Consider the following 27,754-nt stretch of genomic DNA (forward strand, 5'->3'; position numbering starts at 1 on the left):
GCACATGAGAGTGAAGCTCAAGGCTTCATTTGTCCATATGTTCATTCTAGCTATGTGTGTTTATACTGAAAGGCAACGGCATACAAATATAAGCACTAAAGCTCTTAAAAACATGGTGAAAAAAGTCAAGACAGCCATGAGAGCTGCATCTAAGAATTACGACTGTTAATCCAAGTAACTTGAATTTAACACCATTAGAGGACAGCGTACAGTGTATAGATTCTGCTCCCTAATGTCGTCTTTCCATGTAACTGAATATCTAATGAAAACATTTCAAAGGTCCAGTGTGTAAGACTGAGGAAAATTTATTGGCAGATAGCAGTGAGGACCGCATTTTGCAGCCAGCAGACACTTCTCCTGGTTAAGATTCCTCCATTGTTCATTGTTGAGGAGATTTGTACCTGGAGCCGAATTATCTGCAAAGATCTCTTCTTCTCTTAAACAAACTGACCAGGTAATTAAAACTAGTAAAAACTATAAGTGTAACAATCCATTGATCTGGATCAATATATCAGTTCAATGAGTCAAAGTGAAAACGTCGATCCATATAATCATCTTTAGGATATGCCTTTATTTTGAAATTCTGTGTTACCATTAAACAGCAGCAGGCAGATGGCAAGCATTCAAAACAAAGATGTCGAGTATAAAGGCTATTTAACCGGGAAAAGTCAGCCCCGGGGAAATATTTTGGATTTCGGAGAAAGTTAGGGTAAAAGGCGAGGCTCAACAACAGGCTGTATGTACACGCAGTTAAAACAGAGGACGTACCAGCCCGGAGCGGCGTTTCACTTCGCTAAATTCAGAAAAAAAACGGAGCCTGCGGTCCGAAATTCAACCACGATGTTCCGTCGAGAGACGCAGCGACTTAAACCAGCGGTGAGTAAAAGAAAGTGTAAGTAATTTGGGTTTTTGGTTAAGCTAAACTCCGCTAGCCGCTAGGCTAATTTACGCAGTGTTAAAGTGCGAATATGGTTGACTAGCAAAAAACAACTGAATAGTTTATGAAGCTCGACTGTTAATATAAGGCCAAATTTTATACTTTTGTTCAGTGATGTCACAGTTAATGTTTTATGGCTGTTTGTAGAAGTTTGTCTACAGGGCTTTAAGCCAGTTAATCCTGAAGTTTTACAGGGAAAGTTTTGGTTAAAACAAAAACATTTCTTACACAAAGAGCTTTATGCAAAAAAAAAAAAACCCCAAAACTTGACGGTTGATTTATCCCCGGTGCTGTCTGCTGTGTTAGTGGAGGCAATTTAAGTTAAACTTTCCTGCACTTAACCTGTAAAAATTATAAACTTTCTAATGTAATTTTATCTTTCATGGCCAAAATAAAAAAAAAAAGAGTGGCAGCATTTTCTGTAACACTGTTGTGACAGTGCTGCTAACTTTAGCGGCCAGTGTGAAAACTTGAATGGCCCTATCTAGGGTCATTGTTTGGTTTGTCCATTCTGGGCTACTGTAGAAACATGGCGGTGCAACAGGGCGATCTCTATAAACAAGGACACGCTCCCTATGTAAATACAAAAAGCTTCTTCTACTGTGACAAAAACACAATGATTCAAATTTCAAGTGATTATACACCAAAGAAAACATACTACATACATACATCTGCCACGTTTATTTCTACACACTGGACCTTTATATTAAAAAGTGAGAAACTTTTACTCAGAGAAGTGCATTATCCATGGTAAATGGATTACTCACCATTGCTTGTTCTATTTTATTATCAATGGCAGCAACATTGGTTCCCGAGGCCCTGTGAAAAAGAAAAGACAGATTAAGTCATTTTAGAATTAATGTAAGTTTCAAGATTCGAAACCTCCTGGGTAGAGACTCATTTTTCTACTCTCAGCACATTTTTTTTTTTTACAATAAAGAAGATTTTTAACTGGAAACTTTAAAATGAATGAAAAAAACAGACATTGGTGCTCAATTAATCCAACCACCGGCCATCAACTCACAACAGGAATCTAGGCCAGATTACACAAAATGACCCGTCACCATTGTCACGTTCAGTATAGCTCCTACCCAGGGCAGGTGACAGAGTTTACAGGAGAAATGAGAGAAGCTTGGCTGCAGGCAACACAACACGTGCAAGTTAGTGCAAATAATGCATCACTGCCATATTTAGTGAAGGTGTGGTGATGTCCCCAGTAACTGCCTGAAACCAGTAACCTATAAAATGCGAACACACATTAATTTCAACACCATCTATGAATGTAAGGCTATGATGACCCCTGATCTCTGGGAACGCTCCTTTAAATTCAGCACAAGTTAATTGTCTTTCTGGCGCACTTTGCAACAAAAGGCACTCTGATCCGCGGTGCCACCCGTTACCTGCAGCGTGTCCGGTATGAGAGCAGCGGCCTGCAGGTCACAGGTCGGGTGGGGTCCCCGGGGCAGCATGGCGGTTTGTAAGAAAATGTGCACGGCATGGTGCTGACTGCAGCTCCTGCTGAAGCCACATCGGCAGCGGAGGAAAAAAAGGGCATCAGAGCGTACCGGAGGCAGTTTAGTGGGGCAACTGTGACCACATTTAGAACAATGAAACTTGAACCGACGGGTGGAGGAGTCAGAGGGGCTGATGGGAGGCGGAGAGACGTGTCTGACATCTCTGCTCCGCCTGCTTCATAGTGACTGTAACAGTAAAAACTCTACTGTAACTTCAGCAGTGTATAGAGGCCAACTCGTGCCAATCATTCATTCATTTAACTTTGTTAATGAATCAAGTCAGAAATCTATAGGGATAGTTAGACGAAAACACAGAACCTAAAACCTAAAAGAAAGTATTTATAAATAAAAAAACATTTTTCAAGTTAAATGTATACTTGCATTTTAATGTTAAATTTATGAATACATTTATATTTCATCAATAGGTATTTTTTGTCTCTGTAGTATTCAAACTGCTGTGAGACAAGTGTGACAGAAATTAGTGTTGTCAGTAATAGAGTACCTCTGAAATGAGTCCTACAACACAGAAATTAGTAAGTATTTCAGTATTGATTCCCTCGTCTCAAAGTCAATGGGTTTTTTTTAATGTGTTTTTTGGTTAGATGACTGAAATAAGGTCTTTGATTAACAAAAGCTGAAGAGACTTTCATGTTTTGTTCTGCGACATAAAATGCGTCAGTTAAATACCAAACTCAGGAGCTTTGAAGCTGTAATGTCTTTAAAAAGGCGGTTGCTAAAAAGTGGGTAAACGAGACTACATACCAACATCACGCCCAATGCGGCCTTACAGCCTCGTTGTGGGATGTTAAGTCACGCAACCATCATGTAGGTCGTTTTTTGCCTGACATCTTTTTTTCTTATGTTGATTGCATTTAGGTTTCAGAAATCCTTAAAGCGGTGTTTATTTGTGAAGATCATCTTGCTGAACAAAACATGAGTATCGTAAACATTTGTTCACCACAGAGCAAATTTTCTGCAATAATCCTACATTTAATGGAAAAATCCAATGCGAGAGGGAATCAGGACGACGCTAACTTTCACATCGGCCCACAGAAGAATGTTTTCCCTGGAGCACTCGATAATGATTTACCAAAAGGCTACATATCAGTTCTGAATATTCAAAATGGTTTCAGTATTAATGTTCTACAGTATCCATACACTGTTTCCAGCTTAGTTTTCTCGCTCTCTCTTAGTGTTCATGTTTACTTCGTTTTTTCTCTTGTTCTCTGATACTAACCAAGAATAACTTTCAATAGCTTTACCAGATTTCGTGGCAAACCATCAGACAGTTGTTGAGACATTTCACACAAAAACCTCATGGTGGCGCTACACCTGCAGTCAGGGGATAAACAAAGTCATGACGTTCATCCTCTGGGAACCACCAGCATCAATTAAAAAAAATTAATGGTGACACAATTTCAAAATAAAGGCATATCCTAAAAATTAAAAAAAATGGAAAACCAATATGTGGCACGAATGGTGATATAGTGGCGAGCCACCACAAATACAGGAATGTGCGGGAAATCTAAATCTAGTATTGGTATATACAAGTATAAGTGACCAGAACGTGCAAAAATGCCAAAAATATGTTTTAGGTCATTTGTAGAAGTTTCACCATTAAATAGTTTTTCCACCAGAGGGCACCGGCAATTGTGAAATGTCTCACTCAGTGCATAGTATCTCTTTAATAAACTAATCTGAATCAAAATGTTTGATCAAAAATGAGTATCAGCTGATACTCCAGCATTAAGTTGTTTTTTTTTTAAATTCAAATATTGATTGGCGTATTGATTTATTGGCCTCAAAAAATCCATTATTAGTCAGGCTCAATTAGGAATCCCAAATGTAGGTTGACGTCTCAACAGTGGGTGAAGGAAAAGACACTGAAAACTTATGCCATCATGAGGCAGACAGCAGGTCGACTACAGACCTGAGGACACAATGTTCTGTTCCTTCACACCATCCAATTTATGTGTGTGAGGCCAGAGGAAGCACTCAGTAGATTGTTATCAGCGGGCTGTAGCGGGTAAGGAATGTCCCCCATACCTCCGCTGCTATGAAACACTGTCACTCACATCCCCTGTGCTACACTTCTGCCTGTGATCCCTGCCAGATATAACTATGTCTAACATGCAAGTACATCACACAATGAGCAACGCACGCGTGTTGAAAGAGATACACATGTTGTCACTCAGCCTCTACAGACAGACACACGGACGTCTCTTTGGGAAATAAATTACAAACAAGAATGCTCATTTCAGCAGGCAGTAGTTTCTCATTAGTGTCTCTTTCTCTCCCTCATAGAGACCACATTATGTGACCCCCCCGGGAGTGGTTACACAACCAAATGTAAGAAAAAACTGCATCAACCTCAGCCTCACCCTGCATCAAATGTGTGTTTAATTTAGACGAGGCCCCCCTATAGTTTTCCTCCCTAACAGGAGTTTTCAATAGTCCTGTGCCTAGAGGAATCTCTTCCTCTGTAAAGTACAGACCCCGAATGGTTTGTCTGGGCTACACCCTCGTTGCCTCACCAGTGGCTTCAAACAGTACAGACAAAAACATGCTTTACCATTAACAGACTTGCACTCCGTAGCAGGCCTCGATATTGTTTCAAAAATACAATACCAGTACACTTAAAGTGAAACCGATACCGTTACAGTACTTTATTCAATACCAGTAATGTGAATGGCGTGGCCTGTAGTACATAGGGGTGTATCTATCAATCTGGATAAACATATTGATTCAAAAATGAATGATGTAGATGGATGGATGCAAAATGATAACACTGATCCATATCATCATCTTTGAGATACGCCTTCATTTTCAAACAGCTGCAGGCAGATGGCAAGTAGCCAAGAGAAAGATGGTAAGAATAACATTGTTACTCCGAAATAAATCAGCAGGTGTTCACATTTTCGATTAGGAGAAACTAAGGGTCAGCAATGACGTTATGGGATTTACAACGATGTACCTGCTTGGACGGTTAACTCACTTTGCTACTTTCTTGCAGCAACACAGAAACATTAGCTGCTCTCTATCAACAGTAAAACATACTTCAATTCAACTGCCCTGTTCTGTCGGGAGATGCAGTGACTTTAACCAGCGATGAGTAAGAAAAAGCATAAATAATACGTGCAATTTGTGTAGCTAAGCACCGCTAGCTGCTAGGCTAATTTGTGCAATGTGAAAGTGCTTAAGACTCGTAATAAACAACTGTTGACAGTTATTGTTAAATCTAATTTATACTATTTTTAAACACGTTGTCAAGTCATGTTGTATGACTGTTGGGAGAGTTTAGCCCTCATGGCTTTGTACTAGTGATCTACTGAGCTAGAGATCGCGTGTTTTTGAGGAGGCACAGCAGGCAGTTTCTTCTCTTTTTTCTTTTTTTTTTTTTTTTTTTTATAGATTTTTGGTATAAAAAAATGTGATCAGATGTGGCTAAGGATTGTTGCTGGATGTTGCCTCTTGTTCTGGGTTTTTGTCTGTCATTATTGCATCGTGGTCAACCAACGGGGTGCTTTCTTTTTCCTCCACGCAGCTGGAAAAATGGCATCCGCAGTATAGGAGCACGCTTTCCCCACCCTACATTCAATACCCCCATTAAGAGAAGTACAGTACAGTACAGTGCAGTACAGTACAGGTAAAAATGGCAAATGTAATGAAGTTCAAAGTACATTAAGGGTAAAAAAAAAAAATATCAGAGTAGAAGAAAAGTTATAAAAAATAACATGAAAAGCACTTGCTTTCTAAAAACACCTACCCATAACTTATTGCGTTGTTTGTAATGCGTCACTACCAACCCCGGCTGTAGTCTCTTTAGCAACTGTCTTTTTTAAGACACATAAAAGCTTTAAAATTTATGGGAGGGGTATTTATGAACTTTAATGTCTTAGAACAAAACATGAAAGTCTCTTAAGCTGGTTTTAACCACAGACCTCATTTTTGGCATTAAACAGAAAAAAAAATCAAAAATCCCTACCGACTTCGAGATGAGTGAACCTAAAGTAATTTCTGCATTTTAGTACTCATTCCCGCAGCAATCTGAAAATCAATCAGAAAATAGAGAAGAATGCCAATTACAACTTCACAGAATGCAATTCGACATATTTAACTTTAACTTGCTTATTTTGTCCATCCAAAACAATCAAACTAGAGATGTCAATGGTTAGTCGTTAATCAGAATCTTTATGACTGGTTACGCATGTCAGTCTAGAGGTTAATTTTGCTACTTATCTGACGGGAGCTAACATTAACTAGCAACGCCGCTCATTTGGCGATTTCCGCTTGTAACACCGTCCCGATCCAAAGCTCGGCCTGATAAATACGGGGCATAATTTTGAGCCTCAAAGCTGTCATTTCAGCCCCACAGTAATGCTTTGTCACAGTTCCTTGCCTCGATGTCTGTGTATTTACTTACTGCCATTAAAGCAGGGGGTATGACGCTTTTCTCCAGCTGGCTTCATTAGAGGCAATAACACGATGGACTGACACCACAGATCAAAAAAAACAGAGAAACACTCACAGTTCCCATGTGTGCCGTCAGTCGGATATGTGACAGGCGAGTGATGGGATAGTAACTGTGGAGACTGGAAAACATCAACAACACAATAATACTTCTCAAAGTGTGAGAGAGATACACAGTGTCCGCAGTGAAGTAGTTCTGCTTCCTGGAGTCAAAGATGAGTTTGTTAAGTCATGATGGTTTGGGCGGACACTCTTTACTTCACGAGTTACACTGAAGCCAGCAGGAATAACAATTAAGTCAAAACCATATTAGGACACCATCCGGCGCTCAAGGCAGAACTTCCAAGAACAACTGGCACTGGGGAGGGGGGGCGGTTCTGGAAACCACAACATAAGTGAGTGTGCCTGGTCAAAGTACTGCTCCTGACACACATGATCTTGTTTAAGCCTCCAGATCTCACGCCAAAGCCAAGAACTTGTTTGAGCAGCCTACTTCAAAACATAACATTGAATGCATGGTAAAGCCTTTGTTTTCCCAGCGTTAAAAAGCAAACAGTATATAACATCTGAAGTAAGTAAGGTCAAGCCCTGCGGGGCAAAGGGCTGGGCTGAGATGAAACAGAATACTAATGAGGGTTTGAACTTAGACTGCCACTGACTACGCAGCTAACGCTTCTGTAATCTTCACCTTCCACATTAATATAACTGACTTTTATAAGCTGCGTTTAGAGTTTGGTGCTCCCCATACGATGTAAGCTGTAAAATAGGAATGTCAATAAAAAGTCCATTAGCAGCAGAAAAGTTTACACTCACACGAAGCGTGGGCAAGTGGAGCAGCCAGGGTGAATAACTCATCTCTGCATTGAATAGTTCTCATTCCTTGCCTCTGGCAGAACTGCTGGCATATTTAAGAGCTGTAGTAAGTTTCCTTCAGCAACACAGTGAAAACAAAGCAAAGTCTATTTTACTCTGAGACATGACGAGACAAGCACTGCTTCGTAGGACGGGTCTGATCATATGCCCAAAGGACAACAGGTGCACAAGTCCAACTTACCTAGACACTTTTCACACATGAAAAACTCAAATTTTCAGATTTAAAGGGACAGCTCAACCCAAAATCAAAGATACATTATTTTCCTTGTACCTGTAGTGCAATTTATCAGTCTAGATTGTTTTGGTGTGAGTTGCCGAGGTTTGGAGATATCGGCCATAGAGATGGCTGCCTTTTCTCCAATATAACAGAACTAGATGGCACTCAGCTTACGATGCTCAAAGTGCCAAAAAATTAAAAATAAAATAATTAAATAATTAAAAATTGCAAGCATTGTCTTTTTCCAGCATTCATGACTGGGTTACTCAAGATAATCCACATACTTCGCTGAGGCTGTTGGTGGGTTCAGTAGAAAGAAAATAGGTCCAACATGAAACTGCTTAAGACAAGGTCTGTGGATTATCTTGAGTTACCGGTTTATGATTTCTATATAGTCTATATAGTCATATCAGATGTGCCTACTTTCATTTCATGCAGGACCTGACAACTTCCACTATTTATGTTACATTATATGACACAGCTGTGCCTGTAGCTTGCAGTAAGACAGCAGAGAATAAATGAGGAAGTGTGAAAGCAACCAAGCATGCATCTGTTTTGAGAATGGCACGACTCTCGTCCAATTACAGAGTGATAAATAGATAAGACATCATTATGGAGGGTTTATTTTTGAAGTCTACTATTTTTGTCTTATCAAGACAAACTCTATAATAATGCAAATGATGAGATTCAAGCAGATTTAATAAGAAGTAAGACTGAGAGCATAATAGACAAATTTAGGGTGCCAGCAAACTTCCTGTTCTTTTAATCTTGTATGCGTGTCCCTTTTTTTTATCATTCTGTGCCCCCTCTCTAAATTCAGTGCAGGCAGAGCTTTTCACGAGTTCTTTTTTTCCTCAGTAGCTGTTTGTGCAGTTGAAGTCGCGGGATGGATTACTGATATGTTAACCTGGTCAGAGGTGATCAGAGGAGATGAAGCGATGAGAGAAGCAAGCAAGCGAAAGCAAACTTAAGGTCCAAGCCAAATTAACAATGAAGTTTCACTGCCATTCTGCTGACTGGTCTGTGTCCAGGGTCTGCTTTGCACTCCGAGAAAAGTTTGTGGTGGGCTGCCACAAATAAGGTTACCAGTGGGCAAAATGCTACCTCTGTTTCCATCAAGAGGAGGTTGTCTTGTCACTACTAACATTTGCACTAATGTCCGTTCAAATAAATAAAAAGTGTCCTTATGCACTGTTTTCTTCCCCCAGTTGTACCTAACTTGCACCAAACCATAATTCTTAAACTGGGGCATAAATTGAAAGGTGACTTCTGTGTACAGTTACACCCCTCATATGTGCATTTTGCTTAATTGTTGAATTGGCAAATTCAAATGTTTTATGTCCTGTATGATTTTCTAATAAGCCAAGATTAATGAGGAAGAAAGAATATAAAAGGAGAGGCGTAACAGGATGACATACTGCAAAAGTCCTCGGCCAGGAACATGTGCCAAGTGAGCCACGCGGATTCATTTTGACAACAGTCTTCTGCAATGCACGTTCTACTGTGCAGTTGGTGAGGCTTTAAAAACAGCATAGAGACAGGAAAAGTCCCCCATAAACAAAGATGAATATAAATGTGTCTTTGTATGTCATTTCCTCTACATTGCAGGAGAGCTACAATCATCCCGCTGACCGTGTGGTCTGACTCTCACTGTGAAGGGTGTGATCAAAAACTTCATTTCCATAAAGGGACTTATAAACAACCACAAAAGGATATGTGGGAAATTTAAGGTCAGTGTCTTCATTTGCCAAAATGTCACATGTTTTTCTTGCACATTTTGTCTTTCACAACCTCTTATGACTTCACTGGGTTGCCTCTGACTTGATCTGAAATAAACCTGAATAAATTAGACTGATTAAGGGTCAATGCCAAAGGCCATCACCAAGATCGACCAAACACAGTTTCAAACAAAGACCTGGTTATCTTTGCTTCCATGGAAACAAAAGCAGCCTTTGGCAGGGCAGTGTACCCACAACAGCAACACTGAAAAAAAAAGAAGTGAAGCATGTGGCTCAAGTAATTTTCTGTTGAGATGGGAAATCACCTTAAATTGGGCGAATGGCACTAACAAAAACACAGTGAATACAAGTAAAACCTATTGAGTCTTCAAGTAAAAACCCTACACACATTATCCCAGTTTAGATAATGCCATCACAATGTTTATTTACCTGTTTGCAGCGATATAACAAAGGCTGCTGAGGCAGCAAATGGACTAATATTGCTCTCTCTCTGTGTGTGTGTGTGTGTGTGTGTGTGTGTGTGTGTGTGTGTGTGTGTGTGTGCGTGCGCAGTTCCTCGGTGGCTGGTGATGGTGTGTCAGCTCTATATTTCTCTAAAAACAGTTTCATTTCCTGTCTCACAGATATGGTTTCTTGTGCTTCCCTTTTCATTTTTGTAAAAGGCATCATAAAAATGTTGAAGGCACTCCCTCAGTGTGACACGCTAACAGCTTATGTACATCAAAGTGTCTGTATGAACACATGAGCAGCGTCTAGTGTCAGTTATCTATTCAAAAGCTCAATCATGAATTCAAAATGCAGCTGTGATTAACAGTCACTTGACAGGCACAGTGACACAATGGAGAGAGTGTTGCACTGCAAACTAGGCCGTACTCAGGCTGTTATTTCAGGCCTGTGTTACAGATAGCATGCACACACTCTGCAGCCGCTCTCATCCACTTGAAAGCAACAAGCTGAGGATGTTAAAGTTATTCATTTCTGACAATACTAACATTTTTATAGTTTTGGCCCTTTTCTGTAAAGGATAAAAACAGTACTAAACAAACTATTACTGAGATCTTGGGATGTTGAAACTATAATGAAATCTAACACTGCAAGTAACGCGAGCAGTCAGATGATCAATTCACTTACTGGGAAGTAAAAATTCATATGAATGATAACATTATTACCAAGTGCCTGTTCAAAATGTCAAACAGACTGCATTTCTACTTCCTGCATAATTTCGATCATCTCGTTTATAGTTAAAGGGATAGCTTGGACCTTTTGAAGGTTTTTATCCATAGTAAGTGTATTACCTACAGTAGATCGCAGACAGCATGCCCCAGTTTGGAGAAGCAGACAGAAGTACTGCCACAGAAGATAAGTAATGTACTGCGGTGGAGAGGACAGCAGCAAAATGTGATTCAGCCACTTAAAAAACAAACAAACAAACAAAAAAAATCAATATCAGTCTGATTCTTCAGACGATACTATATTTGCTGATATCACAAAGTCTGCCACAATGCAATTTTTATTCTATTCAACTCAGGGGCCTGTGATTAATACAAGATGATATCTGTAAATATCTGCATCATCTTTTTCTTTGCTTCTTGCTATTATTTGCCCGCCGCTCGGCTGCAAGAAATGTTAAGAAAGATTTGCACTTGGATGGATAATGCAACAAAGATGTCCCGTGGAAATTTCACAAATGAAGATATGTGTCTGTGTTTCCACCTTGAATCAGTAATCAGTATTGGTTTGTTGAGGCAATTGATATATTGACCCCCAACTGATGTACCAATTCACTCCTACATTTTGTTGTTGAGAAATCAACTTGTTGGTGTTCAACCTAGTTTAGTATTTCTGTATGGCTATTTATTTATTTTTTATTATCAGTCAACATATACACCCACACCCGCAAACAGCTAATATCAGCCGAGTATCAACCTGAGAAATGTATCTGTCTAACTCTGTTTTATATCGTTCTAAGCTTAATACCTTTGGGCTTTTGGATCTCTGACCTTTAACTGATAGCATTATTGATTGCTTAATTGAGAAAAAATAAATAAATTGATGATAAAAAAGTAATTAGTTGCAGATGTACTTTGGTTAACCTTGTTTACAATCTGCTGAACTGTTTGCCTACATGTGTTGCTTGCCCTGTTGGATTAAGTTCTATTGTTTGTCTCTGCACAGCAAGATCTCAGTAATTATGCTGTAATACAAAAGAGATGGTAGCTAGTTGTGTGGATATAACACCCAGGCAGTAAATTAAAACTAATTCTTCAGCGACACCGACAATATACATACATTATAGACAGAGAGTGTAAAAGAAAGCAGCAGACGAAGAGATTTGAGGGAGCAATTACAGAGAGACAGAGAGGTTGTTGAGAAGTCTATTGGCCAATCCCGCGCTTGCTGCCAGCCTTTGTTTCCAAACTCAATCCATGCACATGGAGAAAGCAAAGCTCGCTGCTACTGAACACTGCACACATGTTGTTACACTCTTGCAGGTCTGTCCAGCCCATTCCAGTATAGTACTGTACCTATCACTGTGGGCCTTTGAGTCCCTTAATCTGCTGCCAGACTGGAAGGCCTGGTAGAAAGCCTTGGAGGGGTTCCTGTGTCCACCATTCAGGGAAAGAAAGAAGAGACAGAAATAGCCAAGAGTTGAAACAGTGAAAGTGGACAAAAGTTCTGATTCTTAGAAATGCTTCCTTATCTAACTTCATATCCCCTGAAAAACACTCTTTCGCTCGTAATTTGTTCGCTGGAGAAAAGGCTCTTAGCTTTCAATAAAACATATGGGACATTTAAGCAGAGTAAAGCAAAGAGGCTGCAGGAAGGAGTCTTGACCTCAATGCAGGAATGTGTGTTCAAAGGTGGGACAGCTTCATAAACTTTAAGGGCCTCCCCTCAGGCCCTTTCTCTACAGTATGTTGGCCATCACTCATGCTCAGGCTGTTTTCTTCAGGAGCAAACACACACAAAAACATCAGCCACTCCCTCGGGTTTTAAGCTGAAATTTTTAAATCCCTCTCAGCTCATAACTGAGTTGACAAATTAGCAGTTCATTCACAAAGCTGAAATTTGTTGCCCTGTCATGTTATGAAATTTATCCTTAAAGGGACAGTTCATCCCAAAATAAAAAAAAATCCATATTTTCCTCTTACCCGTAGTGCTATTCATCAATCTAGTTTGTTTTTGAAGAGCTGCAGAGTGTTGGAGATATCGGCCATAAACATTTCTGCCTTCTCTCCAATATAGTGGAACTATATGGCTCTCAGCATGGGGTGCTCAAAAAAAAAACTCAACAGCAATGTCTCTTTCCAGATATAATGATCCGGTTACTTAAGATAATCAACACACCTTTTTGTGAGCAGTTTCATGTAGGAACTATTTTCTGTCTGACTGGGCCCACCAATCATATCACTGTGCAGAAGGAAGCATACATCTACTAATGGAAAAAAAAGCTCGTGCTTGTGACAGTGTAATATGTAAATTAAGTCCAGATGAAATGATAAATGCCCTTTTAACCCTTTAGGTCCCATTCCCAACCATACTGTACACCTATTTAACAATACATGTAAAAAATTAAAAAAAATACAAAAACTAAATTTCTCTTTATGCTTATATCAAATCCAATCATGTTTTCTTCCTCAAAAACAAAATATGTTGAACACGCATTCCTGCATGTAATTACAACAATCATGTCAAAAAATTCCTCCTAATGTTATACCCCTCCTGCCTATCCTGTTTCACTCAGGAATATGTAATGATACTCTCAACATAACCTTTCACCTGGACCTAAACTGCGTCCTCCTCAGCTGACGAAGAAGACGCAGCTACACCTAAAAGGGTCCCTACATACATCCATACATCCTACACAACTGCTCACAACAAAGTCTGTGTATTATCTTGAATAACTGGGTCATGGTTTCTGGAAGGAGGCACGGCTGTAATGTTTTTCAAATGTATTTTTTTTTTGGCACTTTGAGCGCCACAAGCTGAGTGCCATCTAGTTCCTTTATATTAGAGAGAAGCCAGACACCTCTGTGGCCGATATCGATATCTTTAACACACTGCAACTGATAGCAAAACAATGTGAAGTGATAAAGAGCTCTACAGGAAAGACAAAAAATGTTATTTTGATTTGGGGGGCGAACTGTCCCTTTAACATTACCTCCTTGTTCCTGGCGATCACCTGCAAGTACATTGTGTTCCATGCCAAGGGATGTATATTCGGGAAAGGGAAAGGAAATCCCTACTGTGACCCCTACACTCGTGCACGCGCACGCACGCACACACGCATGCACGCACACGCGCACACACACACACACACACACACACACACACACACACACACACACACATATTTAATCTACTCCAGGCCTTTGCCTTTCAAAACTAACTGTGTCTCTCCCACATTAACACAAATGTAAATGCACACTGACATGAGCATATGCACACAATGTGCAACTACACATACAGAGGAGCAAGCCAGGGCAGGCAGAGTTACACACACACACACACACACACACACACACACACACACACAGGAATGAGGAGTTGATTTACAGCATGTGTGTGAATATTATAGCAGCCAAGGCTCTTTTCCTAGAAATCCTTGGCACAAACTCCCCTTGTCACATTACCTCATGACCAAACACTCTAACAAACCTCCCCCTATGCCTCTGCTTAATTTTACTTTGCGGGCAGTGGCCCTAGAAAAACCTCCACAGGCACACACGTGTGGCGAGCACACACCTCCACAGAAAACCTCTCTCTTTTTTTTTTCAGAGCTAAAACTCAAGAGCTCTGTGCGAGCCAGTTATCGGCTGAAACTGTGGAGGTCAAATGACTTGAAGTCCAGCAACCTCTTCATGAATGAGGTAAGCACTGGAGGAGTCATCATTCCTTGTTTTCAAGTAGCAAACACTCGCCTCTCAATAGCTCTCTTTGTAACTCGAAAATCTAACATGTCAATATCCATCTATGAAAGCCCCTCTTTGTAAACCAACCAATGTGTTGAGCAGTGGTTAAGTGCCATCTCCCCATAAACCCAGAGTATGTGGTGTGAGGAGGACAGAAAGACAAGGGAGTGACCCACCAGATATGTACACATGGGAGCCAAATCCTCTTCTTCCAAACTTCATTCTCAAAGCACACAAGCTAACCTGACACTAAACAATGGTTGCACATGTTCAGGCTTTGCCCACAACTGCCCCAAAGCAAATGTATGACCTGGCAGCAGACTAAAATAACCTTTTGGGTGCATTCTTGGTGGTTGATGTCACACTTCTAGCTGGAGCACAGCTCATGGTTTTTCCTTGAATGTGCCTGCGCTGCAGACCAGTGGCTGCGTCAAAGGTTAAGTTTCACTGTGTTGAACCTCTTTAATAACCTTGCAAACTCATTGAGCAAAAGAAAAAAACACAGTAGCTTTACGTGATGAGCAGATGGGGGCAGGGGGATTTCTGTTTGAAGGAAAATTGCAAATAAAAGTGAAAAATGGAAGAGTAAAGAGTGAGAGCAAAGTAAACAGAAAATAAAAGTGTTATAACAGAGTTTCACTTCTGTGTCAAACCGTCAAGCATTTGCTCCAGCAGAGAAAAAAAATTGGTTGGCAAAAAAAAAAAATTGGCAATTGGTTGACTTGGGCAGCTTATGTTTTTTTTTGGAAACAATGCCAATTCAAAAACACAAAAATCCAAAACAAATACGACAACAGCAATTTGCTGCAAGTGAAAAACAAGTGCTTTAAAAAGAAAAAAAAACATTTACAGCAAGCACACGGCAATCAGAACATATGCAAAGTCAGAAAGACACCAACCATGCAGAATTAAAGGTGGCTGCTTTTGAGTGACAGGTGGGTGCTTTCCATTGATTAGTTGCTACCATGGCAGGTAACATGATGCAATGTAACTACGCTGCAATTGAAACTCCTCAAACTGCTGTTGAGGGAAAAAGTACTCAAGACGAGCTCCATCTGCTCTGTGTTCACAGGCTGCAAAAATGTCCAAATTTAGAGAGGGGACACAGAATGATAAAAAAGGGGAAACACACACACAATGAGAAAAAGGGATCCCACTGCATATATAAAAGTATTATGAATCTCTGTTTTAACCCCCCCCATCATGAGCTACAGCCACACTTAGATTCTAATTCTGTATGAAACACTGTAATTATAATGTTTTAGTTGCTTAAAAACAGTCTTCAGCATTTGGTTGTACCAAGAGATCCTCCCAAGGAGTCTGATGTTCAGTTTTTGCCGGAAATACATTTTATTTTACTGGTTTCCATCCTGCTTTTGGCTAGCGAAAATAGCATTATCACAGTATTAACCATAGCTGTAAATGCTCCGTGTTTACCAATTTAGCAGCTAGTGTTAGGGTTTATCTCCAGCGTCTTTCTGTCTCAAAAAATCCAAAATGGCAATGGCCGAAATGCCAAACTAGAAGTTTTACAACTGGGCTCAGTAAACCAATGGGTGATATTACAGTGGTGTTATTATATAGGGTCTTTGGTTTTGGCTTTCTTGAGCATATTCCCATTTGTTTTGGATTTCATTGGCCTTTTTGAATTTGGCATTGTTTCTTAAGCTGTTTTTCTGATGGAAATATTGTGGGCTGTTGTAGTGCGTTTGCCCTTTTCTGCCTCCGTACTCAATTTGTTGAGGCACAGGAAAAAGTGCTGAGGGCTAACGAACAAAGTGGGTGTAGCAGTAGACGGACTTTAACTGGTAGTCAGAGGGTGCAAAGGGGGAGGTCTGAGAATGGTGTTGAAAGCTCTTACTGTTGTAGCTCATGAGGCTTCAGGTTCTCTGCACCATCCATCCATCTGCCACACAGCAAAAGTAGGTCAAAACTATTTAGATTCCAGCTGCCCTGTGGGAGTTTCTGTCAGCAGGTTCTGGGTTGTAGACGAGGGAGACGGAGAACAGGGAGGACCCAGAGCCATTGTATGATTACAGTCCACAGGGGGCCACAGGGGGCCACAGGGGGCCACTGGGATGCTAACAGCCCACTAGCATAAGCAACAGGGACCTTTATCACCGTGAAAACCGCTGGAACCAAGTTCAACTTTCTGATTGTTGGCCACAGTTCCCCCAAAAAGTCCCCTCTTCCTGGGTACTTCCAAGGTACTTCCAAGAACCACCAGTGTGGAAACTGGTCAAACATAAGCTGCTTTGTGTACAGAAAGCAGTTGAGCTACAAGCGAGCACTGTTTGTAGTATCAGAGGATTTAAATTTATATTACAGACTTTTTTTTTTTACACTGAAAAAAGAACAACGGTTGTGCTGCCAACTTCCCGAAAAACTAGAGAGATAATGAGAGAGACTGGGTGAGCAGGACAGGAAGTGAGAGACACTGAGCTAAAATTTAAAGCTCATTTGTTATTGCATATGTGAAATATTGTATAAAACCTATTGTATAAAACCTTAAGCGACGTAAAATCTGATGAAGTGCCCCACATCATGTCACTCAAGGATCTTAATTTTTAAGTACATGATTAGATAAAAATAACAGACCAAAAAGGAATCTTAAGATATAACTTTGTTATTTTTAGAAAAAAATAATGAATACTTAAAATAATATAACATGAAATCATTATTAGTTTTTCTGCTCAGCTGGCGAAAAGCCAGAAGTATAAAACAGCTAAAAAGTGAGTGTTGGTAATCCTTCAAGTTACTCAAGTCCCATTTTCCAAAAACAAGATAACAGGCACATTCTCAGCTAAGCTTATCTGCGGCACAGTACAGCACATCCCCAGTTAAACAAGCCATTAAAACCTTGGACTGAGCCGCTGATGTTTCTCTGCTTGTCAGAACAATGGAGGGCCTCCATACCTAGGGCGGGGTGGAGGTGATGACTGAAGCGAAGCCTACAGACATACAGATTAGTAAAGTTGGCCCAACCAGAACAATACATCTTTTTTTGAAAACAGCTCTGAGGGAAAGGAAAGAAGGCAGAGTGAACAACTTGTGTACACAGAAACATAAAAAAGACACAGTGTGTTCATAGCACGAGCAGAAGAGTGATGTGGCTAAATACACTCAGCTGTCACTTTAGATCTAAAACAACAGACGTCCTTTGAAACAATAATAATCTTGCGTTTTTGTTGAAACTGGTTTACAGAGACTTTTACTCTACTTTTTTTTGGGGGGGGGTGTAGTTTGTTGTGCTGTTAAACTGTGCCCCATATTCATATAAATATTAGGAATAGGGCTGCTCAATTATGCCACAAATCATAATCACCATCATTTTTGTCGATAGTGAGATCATGATTAACACAATTACTCACTTACTTTGAAAACATTTATTGCACTTTAATAAATGTAAATGTTTTCTGGGGATTCTCTACAAGGAGGTGCCCCATGGAAAGTGTGCCTGTGATCTACATACCTTTAAGGGTTTTTTGGGGGTTTTTTTTGTTAAAATTTGCACTGCCAATAGAAACACTGAAGTGACGTCCTGTAAGCTGGCCAGCGATTGGGATAACAACTAGAGTTGTTCCAATATCGATACCAGCATCAGAACCGCCTCAGATACTGCCTAATGTGCTGGATCGGGTCTCAGCGAGCATGCCAGTCCAAGCACCAATCCAATACCACGACTTACAAAAAACTAAAAAGAAGTTTCATACCAAGATAAAAGAGATGTTTTCCCCAAAATGTTCACTGCTCTAAAACTGTAGCCTACACAGCAGGTGTAACTACTATTTTAGAGCACCAAAGAAGAATTGATTCTCACTTTAAAGTGTATGGTTTAAAAAAACTGCCAGCAATTTGGTCATTTCTTTGGCATTCATTCTCTGTAGCCATACACAAAATAGCCAACATTTCACATCCAGTCAGGGTTTGTAGTATACAGCCTTTTTTTTAACGATGGCGTCAGATCAGTCCTTGGTATCAGCAGATATGCAGGTTCAGGTATTGGAATCAATATCGGGAAGGAAAAAAATGATACCGGAACATTTAGTGGGTTTACCTGTATTTGAAAAACCTGTGTGCACGTGCAAATTTTGGTGGGAAAGCCGTATTAGTTCTTGACACAGCAAAAAAGGGGGGTCCTTAAAACGTTAAAAAGTTCCTTCAGTAAAAAAACAAAAACGCCTTGTTTTCATAATCACTGGAAGCCAAAATAGTCATGGAAAATACAATGCGATTAACCGCCCAGCCATAATTAGAAACTCTTTTCGGTATAAGACAGTTTCAATAACGAACGCCACAGAGTGTACAGTTGCAGGTTATTGCTCCGTCACAGATAACTAGATGTGGTGCTGTGCAGCTAAAAAAATGTACAGCATGGATGAAGGTGGCTGGTTTAAAACTCAAATTACTATTGAGTCCAAAATTGTCAAGCAAAAAAAAAAAACTGCGTACCTCTACTTCTGTGAGGCACTCAGGATAAAATGTGCCCACCAAATGTCATATGATATGACCAGAAAGCCTCAGTGCGGAAGCGGTGAGAGAGCTGAGGAATATTAAATGAATAGAAGGTGGAGAGCAGTGTGAGGGACTCAGACTGAAAACAGGATACAGCAGTAAACCAGAGGTCACAGAGGGGAGGGAAAGACCCTTTGCTACACGTTGACTCGCTGTATCACTCTCACACATAAAACCCACACTTCTTTCACTGTGGCTTAAAACGAGTAAGCCGTTGGTGAATAGTGAATTCGTCAAAAAAGTAAAGCCTCGGTTCCTCAGTAAGTTCCCCCCGCCACCACTATCTCCACCCCCAACGTGGATACTTGTGCACACAGAGTCAGCCCATCCCCTTTCACAGACACACCCCTCATCCACCCACACAGACAGTCTCTCAATTCATGTTGGCAGTCACTGCTTCACTACATCCCTCCCCTCGCCTCTCCGACCTCCTTAGTCCAATTTTATATAAGCTCCCATAGCGCGAGGACAATAAACCATACCTCCCCAGCACGACTTCGATTACACACAGAACTACAGATGCAATACATTTATGCAAATGAGCCCGCAGCACAGAAGCAAACTCCTGTGTGAGTGCAGCAAAGACATTATGACAATCCACCAGGGTTATTTTACGCCTTCAGTTGTTGAAAGCCATCTGGGAGACATTAAGCTGAGCGAATCATATTCTAAGTATGAAAACAACATCTTCAAATCTGCAGTCTGTATCTCCACTGTTTTGCTTTAATTACTTGCAGGGAAAACTACAGGGTGGAGGAAGACAGGGACAAACATTAGGGCCTACCAAATGGCCAAGAGAGGTTTTCCAGGTTGTGCAAGCTGAGGAAAGTCAAAACTGTGGGCATAAATGTATAATATCTTTCTGTGTTGTGCTGATTATAGATATTTGTCACTGAAGGAGTCCATTTGAGGAGTGTTTTTGTTGTGTGTGGCGGACAAAATAAACAGTGCAGCGGAGAAATTAAGCAAGAGCTCAAAAAAGAAGGCTGGGAGAAGGAGGGGTAGGGGTATACCAAGCATAGCTAAAATGCCTGGTGAAGTGAGGCACAACAAGTTTCACTTTGCAGCTTCCTCCACCTCTTGTGAACATACCACAGTTGCTGCTGCAAAGGAATGTCATTCAACACCTCATGTGTACATGAACAACTGTTGTGCCATGCCTGTCAGTCAATCAGTAGGGTGGTAGGTGCAAAGCACCAGTCGCACTGATGCTGCACCAGTGCTTAGAAAACTAACAAACCAGCCGGGGCTCTGAGTGGATCAACAAGCCCACAGCTCCAACAGGGGGAGTGTGCATGTGGCTTTAACCGTGTTCAAAGGTCCTGTTTTAAGGCCACATTGTACTGCAAAAGAAAATGGTCACGACGTGCCGACAAGCACAGTTGGTTGACACACCCCACTGTCATGTCTCTTATCGGCAGAATAGAGGCACAGTGGAAAGACTACTGCTCAATGTCTGATAGGGCTTAGCTGTCGTAAGAGGCTCCTGCTGTTATCAGCCTGGGAGCTGGGTCCCCTCACAAGCAATACATAGGTGCTCCAAAAACACGGCGCCTCAAGGCAGCTGCATTGTCACAAACTGAAGTAATTTTAATTGAAATGGCAGAGCTGACCTATATCTAAAGTATTTGGCCTGTTACTACAAAACAACAGATAGATCATGTGAGGAGCAAGTGAATGTAAAAGACTTTTTTTTTTTTAAATGAACCTTTAGCCCATTCACCAGAACAAAATGTTGGTATTGTACATTTCTGCAAGCCACGAATATGTTAAATTTGCACGTTTCATATATATCAAATCAATGTGTCTAAAGTTATGTAATATATAAGCTGAGTTTGTCATAGGGACGTGTAGAGCACTGGTTCCCAACTGATGGTTTGTAGTTCAAAAGTGGGTCGTGATTCCATTCTGAATGGGCCGCTAGTGAGCACGAACATATTAATTTTGTAAAAACACACTTTATTTTGACGTACAGTTCATTTCTGGCACAGAGCTTTTATTTTGAAGTGCCATTTCTTGCTGGAGAGTGAGATTTTCTTCCAGTACAGCGACTATTAACATGCTGAGTCTCTGCAGATTTTGTTATTTCACTGACCTAGTAATAATAAGCACTTTTTGGGTTGTAGTGCTATTTATTTGTCAAGTTTGAAGTAATTCTTGCGATATGTTTTATTTCTCTGTGTTCTAGGCCCATGTGTTGTTTACATTTTGTCAAACAGCATTGAGTATGTGGTCATTTATCTAATATGTGGACCCTGAACTAATGACTAAGGAGAAATATGGACCCCACAGCTGTACCAGTTAGGAACCACTGGTGTAGAGGATGGTGGATGATGTGCCATCTAACGGAGAGACAACTACCAAGCTGCAGAGCACTGTTAGGAGACAGCAATGACTTGCTAAAAGACAACCTGTTTTTGTTTGTTTGTCTCAGTGTTTTGCAGGCACCAAATGTGGGTTTATTTAGCGACCTATCACTGTTTTTCCAGAGGGGACTGTGCCACAAAATGCAGTTGTTTTTTACAGAGACATTGCTGCTGGGATTGTGCCCCCCAAACTGTGTATTTTAAGTCAAAGCATAATCTTTTCCTGACTGTGACCAAGTGATTTTGTGCCCAAACATAACCACACATTAACCACAGGGTTGTTGAAACAAAAAGTTTCAACATATCTACTTAATACATAATATTGTGCAGATGTAAGATATCCGTGGTTTGCAGGAATTTGCAACATTTTTTTTCAAGTGATTGAGTTGATTGCTTTACTATTTCATATTTGTAAGTACTTCCTGTACTTCCTACTTTGAGGAGTAAAACAACTTTGAGGAATAAAATAACTCTCCCATATACTAAACTTGAGTCGGTGAGTCAGGCGAGTTAACAGATGGGCATGGAGGGAGATATGTGAGGCAAAGGTACAGCTTAAGGAACTGGACAGCTGCGTGCGCTTTAAAAAAAACAGGATTTGGGGTTTTGTGCTTGACTTGAACACAGACACGACACACACATTTTTAGATTCAGTGTGACTTACACTAAATATGATTATCTCCCAAAACCTTCATGAATAATATCCATGAAAATACACTAAGAAATCAGAGAAAAAAACTCCAGAGCTTGCTTTAATTTGCCAAAATGCAAACCAATACAGGCTAAGAAAACAGGGCAAGTTGTAGTTATGCTGTAACTTACTGAATGCAGGGCAACAGGCCTGTTTATATCCAGAAAAGCATTAAGCAAATTGCAGTACTAAAACTTGGAGTATGATTACCTCTGGAAGACAGACAAAGAACAGCAATAGAAGGGAGAAAATCTATTAATATTAATTGTTCATGTTGCACTATCGATATGGAGGAGGGGCACAGTTTTCTCAGTTTTGCCTAAGGGGGCACCCTAGTGTCAAACCCCTCGTCTTCAGAGTCAAAGTTACCTCTGACACTCGCCATACTGGCATCACCCTCTGGTCCACAAACCACTGACACATCATGGTCAATGTGTGTGTTTAAAGCCATTTAAGGTTTAGTTGGTGGATGGCACAAAAAAGGAAAACAATAAAGTTGCGATCAACGATTGATAGGTGTGGGGCGTCTGGTGGCTCAGTGGCTAGAGCAGGCGCCCCATGTACAGAGGCTGTGTAGGCTGTGCAGTGGCCACGGGTTCGATTCCGCTTCGGCCATTCGCTGCATGTCACCCCCTCTTTCTCTCCCCCTTTCACGCTAAGTCTTTCCTATACATTACAGGCATAAAAGCCCCCCAAAAAATCTTTTAAAAAAACGTCCTTAAAGTGAGCAGCATACTCCACAAACTGTTCAGGAGAAAGTCAACCCACATGTGAGGAAAAAAGTAGAGCCAGTGTTGTGCAGTCTGCATCCCCTGTCTGCTCTACAGTCTGCTTTATCTGTGAGACTGTAAAGGGAAACCACTGAGAGATTTCAGACACTGTCATTTCCGCACTTTTGTGCCATCTACTACAAGTGACATTAATTGTAAACTTTTATGAATTAAATGGACAGTTCACCCCAAAATGAAAAACACATAATCTTACTCTTACCTGTTGTGCTATTTAACAACAACATTATTTTGGTGCGAGTTGCTGAGTGTTTGAAATATCGGCTGTTGAGATGTCTGTCTTCTCTCCAGTATAATGAAGCTAGATGGCACTCGGCTTGTGGTGTAGTCTCATCAGTAACTAGATGCACACTTCCTTCTGCACTGTAATACAGTTGGTGGGTGTAATTTTGTAGAAAGAAAATAGTTCCTGCATGAAACTGCTCACAAAGTCTATAGATTATCTTTAATGACCAGGTCATGATTTATGGATAGAGACATTGCTGCTGAGTTTTTCAAATGTATATGTTTGGTGCTTTAAGTACCACAAGCCAAGCGCCACATATTTCCTTTGTAATGGAGAGAAGGCAGACATTTCCACAGCGGATATCTCCAACACTCAACAACTCTCACTAAAACAATCTGGATTAATAAACAGCGCTACAGGTTAAACATGTTTTTGTTTTTTTTTTTAAGGTGAACTGTCCCTTTAAGAGAAAGATTATTTTTGCAAAGACAACAAATGTTATGAACCACAATAATTCATAAAAAAGAATGTCGCTTGTGCACAAATGTAATCATATTTTGCTGCTCACTATCTAGCAACTTAATTATCCCTAAATAACAAAACCACATATAAATTATTAAACGTCTGCCATAATGTCTACTGTGGGTTATGTTTCTGTGCGTGATTACTTTAAGATTCAGTGTGACATACACTTTTTAATGAAATCATGTTCTCAGATGTCCACTGTATGAATAAATGTGTGTAACTTTTCTTTAAAATCAAAGAGCTTGCCTGAGTCTGTGCAACCAAAAAGATGATTCAGCAACATTATATCTCCTGTACAAAACTGTTATTTCAGCCAGAACTGTAAAATCCTCTGAAAACACATTCCTGAGGAGAGCCCGATGGGGCTATGAGTGGAAATTATGATATCATAAATGTGGCAACACAAAATCAACCACTCTCTGCTATGTTAGTAGTAGACAGTCTCTTCCGGAGCAGGAACTAACGTATTAAAAGGTCAAGCACGCAGCACATTTAGCAAGTGACCAGAAGTAGCCTGAGGCTAATAGAAAGATGAGCTAACTCTCTGCACAGTGGCAACAAATAGCAACACATCACTGATGTTTGCAGCCAAGGCCAGCGCCTCAGACTCTGTCTTGCAGGGTGACATCTGAAGTCGGAGGAAAAGGAGGTTGGGGACCTGCAACAAAAGGCTTCCACATAAACCAAATTCACACCCTTACACACACAATGCATCGTATTATAACAGGAGTCATGTTTAACAAGTTGCTGCCTGTGCACTGGAAGCCATGGATGTTTACCGCAACTGTGCTACACTGCACTGACTTAGGCTCTAATGAACAACAACAAACATTAAATTTCCTTCCTGTGTGCCACTTCTCTTCCTTTTACGCATTCCTCCTTCCTCCATACCTCCCTGGAACAAAGGGGGACACCCTGTAAACTAAATTACTAACACTAACTGCCTTTGCTGTGGCTTTCGGTCCTAGCAATGTCTGTAAATCCTACAAATGTCCTAGAATCTTTGAAATGTCCTAAAATCCCAGAAACATGTATGGGGACTGGCCCTGGCCTCATTTTGCAAAATTGCTCCCAAGCAAAGTAAGTTGAGTATCCCTGCCTTACACCATCTGTGATTCTTCAAATCAGGAGTATTATTGAGTGATAACATTGCACAGGCATTGTGATAATGCTCAACAGGGATGAACATTTTTTTAACTCTTAACATTAAGATCTAGAGACGATTACCTGTCCATATCACCGTCGACAGGTATGTGGATTCCAAACAGGCTGTTGACAGTCGGAGTGGCGAGCTGCAGGCTCTCGGGCATGAGGGGCCTGCCCGGCTCCTTCCCAGAAACGACAGGAGACACTGCGTTGATGAGACCCTCTGACTTCCCTCCGCCACCACCACCACCACCCTCATGTCCAAATCCAGCTGCTGGGAGGCCCTGTGCCCCCAAAGCCACTAGAGTCCTGCTGTGGGGGATCTGGCCTGGAGGCAAACTGGAGGTTGTCACATTTGGCATGGCTGCACTGGAGGCACTGGGCACAGCAGTGGGCACAGTGGTGGGCACACTGGAGCTCACTGCGATGGCAGGCACGTTTTGTACACCGGATGATGCGGGATGGAGGCCGAGGGGTTGAGGCTTTACAGCGGCTGGATACTGACTCACGGCCTGCTGCTGCAGAGTGGATCCACCGACCAGCATGGAGCCTCCGACGCCTCCCATTCCTCCAGTCTGCTGCTGCAGGAGGCCTGGAGCTGGCTGTCCAGGAGGCACAGATCCCCCTCCTGCAACCTCTCCAACCTGACTTGGCACTGAAGTCCCTCCAGAGGCTGGGGGCAGGACTGAAGTGTGTCCTTGTCCAACAGGCTGTGGCCCAACAGAGAGGCTGGACACTGGGAGGGACTGGACAGTGGAAAGCCCCGGCTGCATGGAAGCGGGCTGCTGATAGTACTCCGTCTGGTTCTGGAGCAGTCCAGAGGACTGGCTGGTCAGGTGGTGGCCCATGGGAAGCTGCTGCTGGGGAGGGTAAGCAATGGGCTGGGCTGCAGGAGGCATGATGGGGGACTTCTGTAAGTGGATGACAGGTTGAGGCAAGCCGTTTTGTCCGACGGGCAGCACGCTCTGGGGAGCAGAAGGCTGGAGACTTCCCACTGCTGGCTGAGCTGGGACAGCTGTAGGTTTAGGGCTGGAGAACGCACTCTGTGTGGCCGACCCACTGACACCATGCTGCCGGGTGCTGTAGTTTTGATGTATTTGCTGCTGCGGTGGTGTCTCCATACGGGATGAAGCGAGAGAAGCATCCGCCACAGAGCCCAAGCCCTGACCTGAGTGTGCTGCGGGGGCCACCACAGATCCTCCTGTATGCCCGAGCCCACTGTCTCTGTCTGCGGCAGGGTCCAGCGTTGCTGCACTGGCATGCCTGATGCTATCTACAGTCCTACTAACAGCAGAGCCCTCAGAGTCTTTCTCGTAAAACTCTGTACACGTCCACCTGCCTCTTCGAAAGGGTTCCCCGGTACCATGATCAAGTTTGATGACCCTGAAGCGTGAAGTGCAACTCACAGTGGAGGTGGCAGGAGGAGGAACTGTGCTGGTCACTGCAGCAGGTTGGGATGTGTTTACTGACACACTGGTTGCAGGAGCAGGCTGTTGCAATGCTCCAGGCTGAGTGATGACACCAGTTGTAGCTCCGATCCCCTGCGGCTGCTGACCACCTTGAGTTGAGCCTCCCACCTTCCGAAACTCCCCCATGGCAGACACCTGACCGGCTTGAGGTATGTGTGATGGTGCCACAACACCAATCGCCTCTGGCTCTCCAACATTATTCAGGGCTTCTTCAGATGAACTCCTGTCACAGGCAGGCTCGTACTCAGCCCGGGACATGTCGTAGATCTCTGAAGACACATCTTCAGTCCGTGACTCGTCCGGGTCGTCCAGACTCTCCGTGTCGTCTGCAGCACCTATAGCCGCCACCTGGGCCTGAGTCACACTTGTGATCTGAAAACAGCTCTTTTTCTTAGCCGGCATTTTCGACATATTGTCAGCCTGATTCCAAGTCCAGTATGGCTATGTTTATCCTCCGTCAGAAAGAGACGAGCTGGGTGCAGCTTCCAAAAGCTTAGATCATATTAAACAGCACACTTGTATTTTACTTAGCCTAGCTAACTGTAATCGAGATGAATCTACGCCATCCCTCTTCCTCTCTCGGTCTCCTGTTGCGTTTCATGAGCTCATAACGCAACGCCACACTTCGTGTCGTCTTGTCCAGCAATGCGGCTTTAGACAGCGATACCAGCAGCCTGGAGGATGATCGATCCGGAGCTCTCTGACGGTCCGGACCGGCCTGCTAATGTCCCGGCTGTACAGTTGTCAGGCGGCCGTTGTCGCAGAGAGTGTTGCCCAGCTGCAGGACCTACTTTAGGCTGAGGAGGGCCCGCAGCCCTCCACTCACCGAGCTAGCTAGCAAGTCAAGCCAACTGGCTGCTGCACACTCCCCCTACGTCGGAACAAGTATGTGAGACATCTTCCCGAAAGCAGTCCTTTGTATCCACTCACCTCACAGCTCAGAGTCCGTCGGTGGCGACAATTAGGTTGAGGCTAACGGCGATCGAGAGAGGAAAACGCTGTAATATTTGACGCTTTAAAACAAACGAGAATCCAAACAGCGCCTACAGTTACCTCCCTCACTCAGTCACTCTTGACAAGATGGCTATGTTGTATGCAACCGCGCTGCATCGTGGGTAGGTAGAGTGCGCAAGGATGTTTACGTAGGAGGCGTTTGAGAATCCCCCCCTCGTGCTGCCTTCAGTACACCGTCGGAAAAAGTACAACTGCAAAGCGCGCGCAGTTAATAGACTATTATAGGTGAGATACAGCCATACAGCACATATATAGTTTCTGCCCATGATAATAGTGTGGTTTTGTTTGGGTTTTTTTTTTGGGGGGGGGGGTTAAGAAAACCTGTCTTTAAACCTGTCTTTTTGGGGTACT

The 27,754-nt window shown here is 42.0% G+C and overlaps 1 protein-coding gene across 3 annotated transcripts in view; it reads right to left on the reverse strand.

Annotated features, from left to right (window-relative positions):
• Window positions 1–27,538, reverse strand: part of LOC121951677 (TSC22 domain family protein 2-like) — a 30,773-nt gene extending 3,235 nt beyond the window's left edge. Inside the window, exons 1-3 of one of the 3 annotated variants that reach the window (XM_042498107.1) lie at window positions 25,002–27,531; window positions 12,276–12,350; window positions 1,705–1,756 (exon numbers count right to left, since the gene is read on the reverse strand). In XM_042498107.1, coding sequence (XP_042354041.1) covers window positions 1,705–1,756; window positions 12,276–12,350; window positions 25,002–26,800 — 1,926 coding nt within the window. In that variant the 5' untranslated portion in view covers window positions 26,801–27,531. Of the gene's footprint in view, window positions 1–1,704; window positions 1,757–2,337; window positions 2,453–12,275; window positions 12,351–25,001 lie in introns of all 3 variants that reach the window. The other 2 variants (XM_042498109.1, XM_042498108.1) reach the window with 2 other exon arrangements.
• Window positions 27,539–27,754: the final 216 nt, after the last annotated feature.

Source organism: Plectropomus leopardus, chromosome 12, assembly GCF_008729295.1.
Source record: "Plectropomus leopardus isolate mb chromosome 12, YSFRI_Pleo_2.0, whole genome shotgun sequence".
Lineage (NCBI taxonomy): Eukaryota > Metazoa > Chordata > Actinopteri > Perciformes > Serranidae > Plectropomus > Plectropomus leopardus.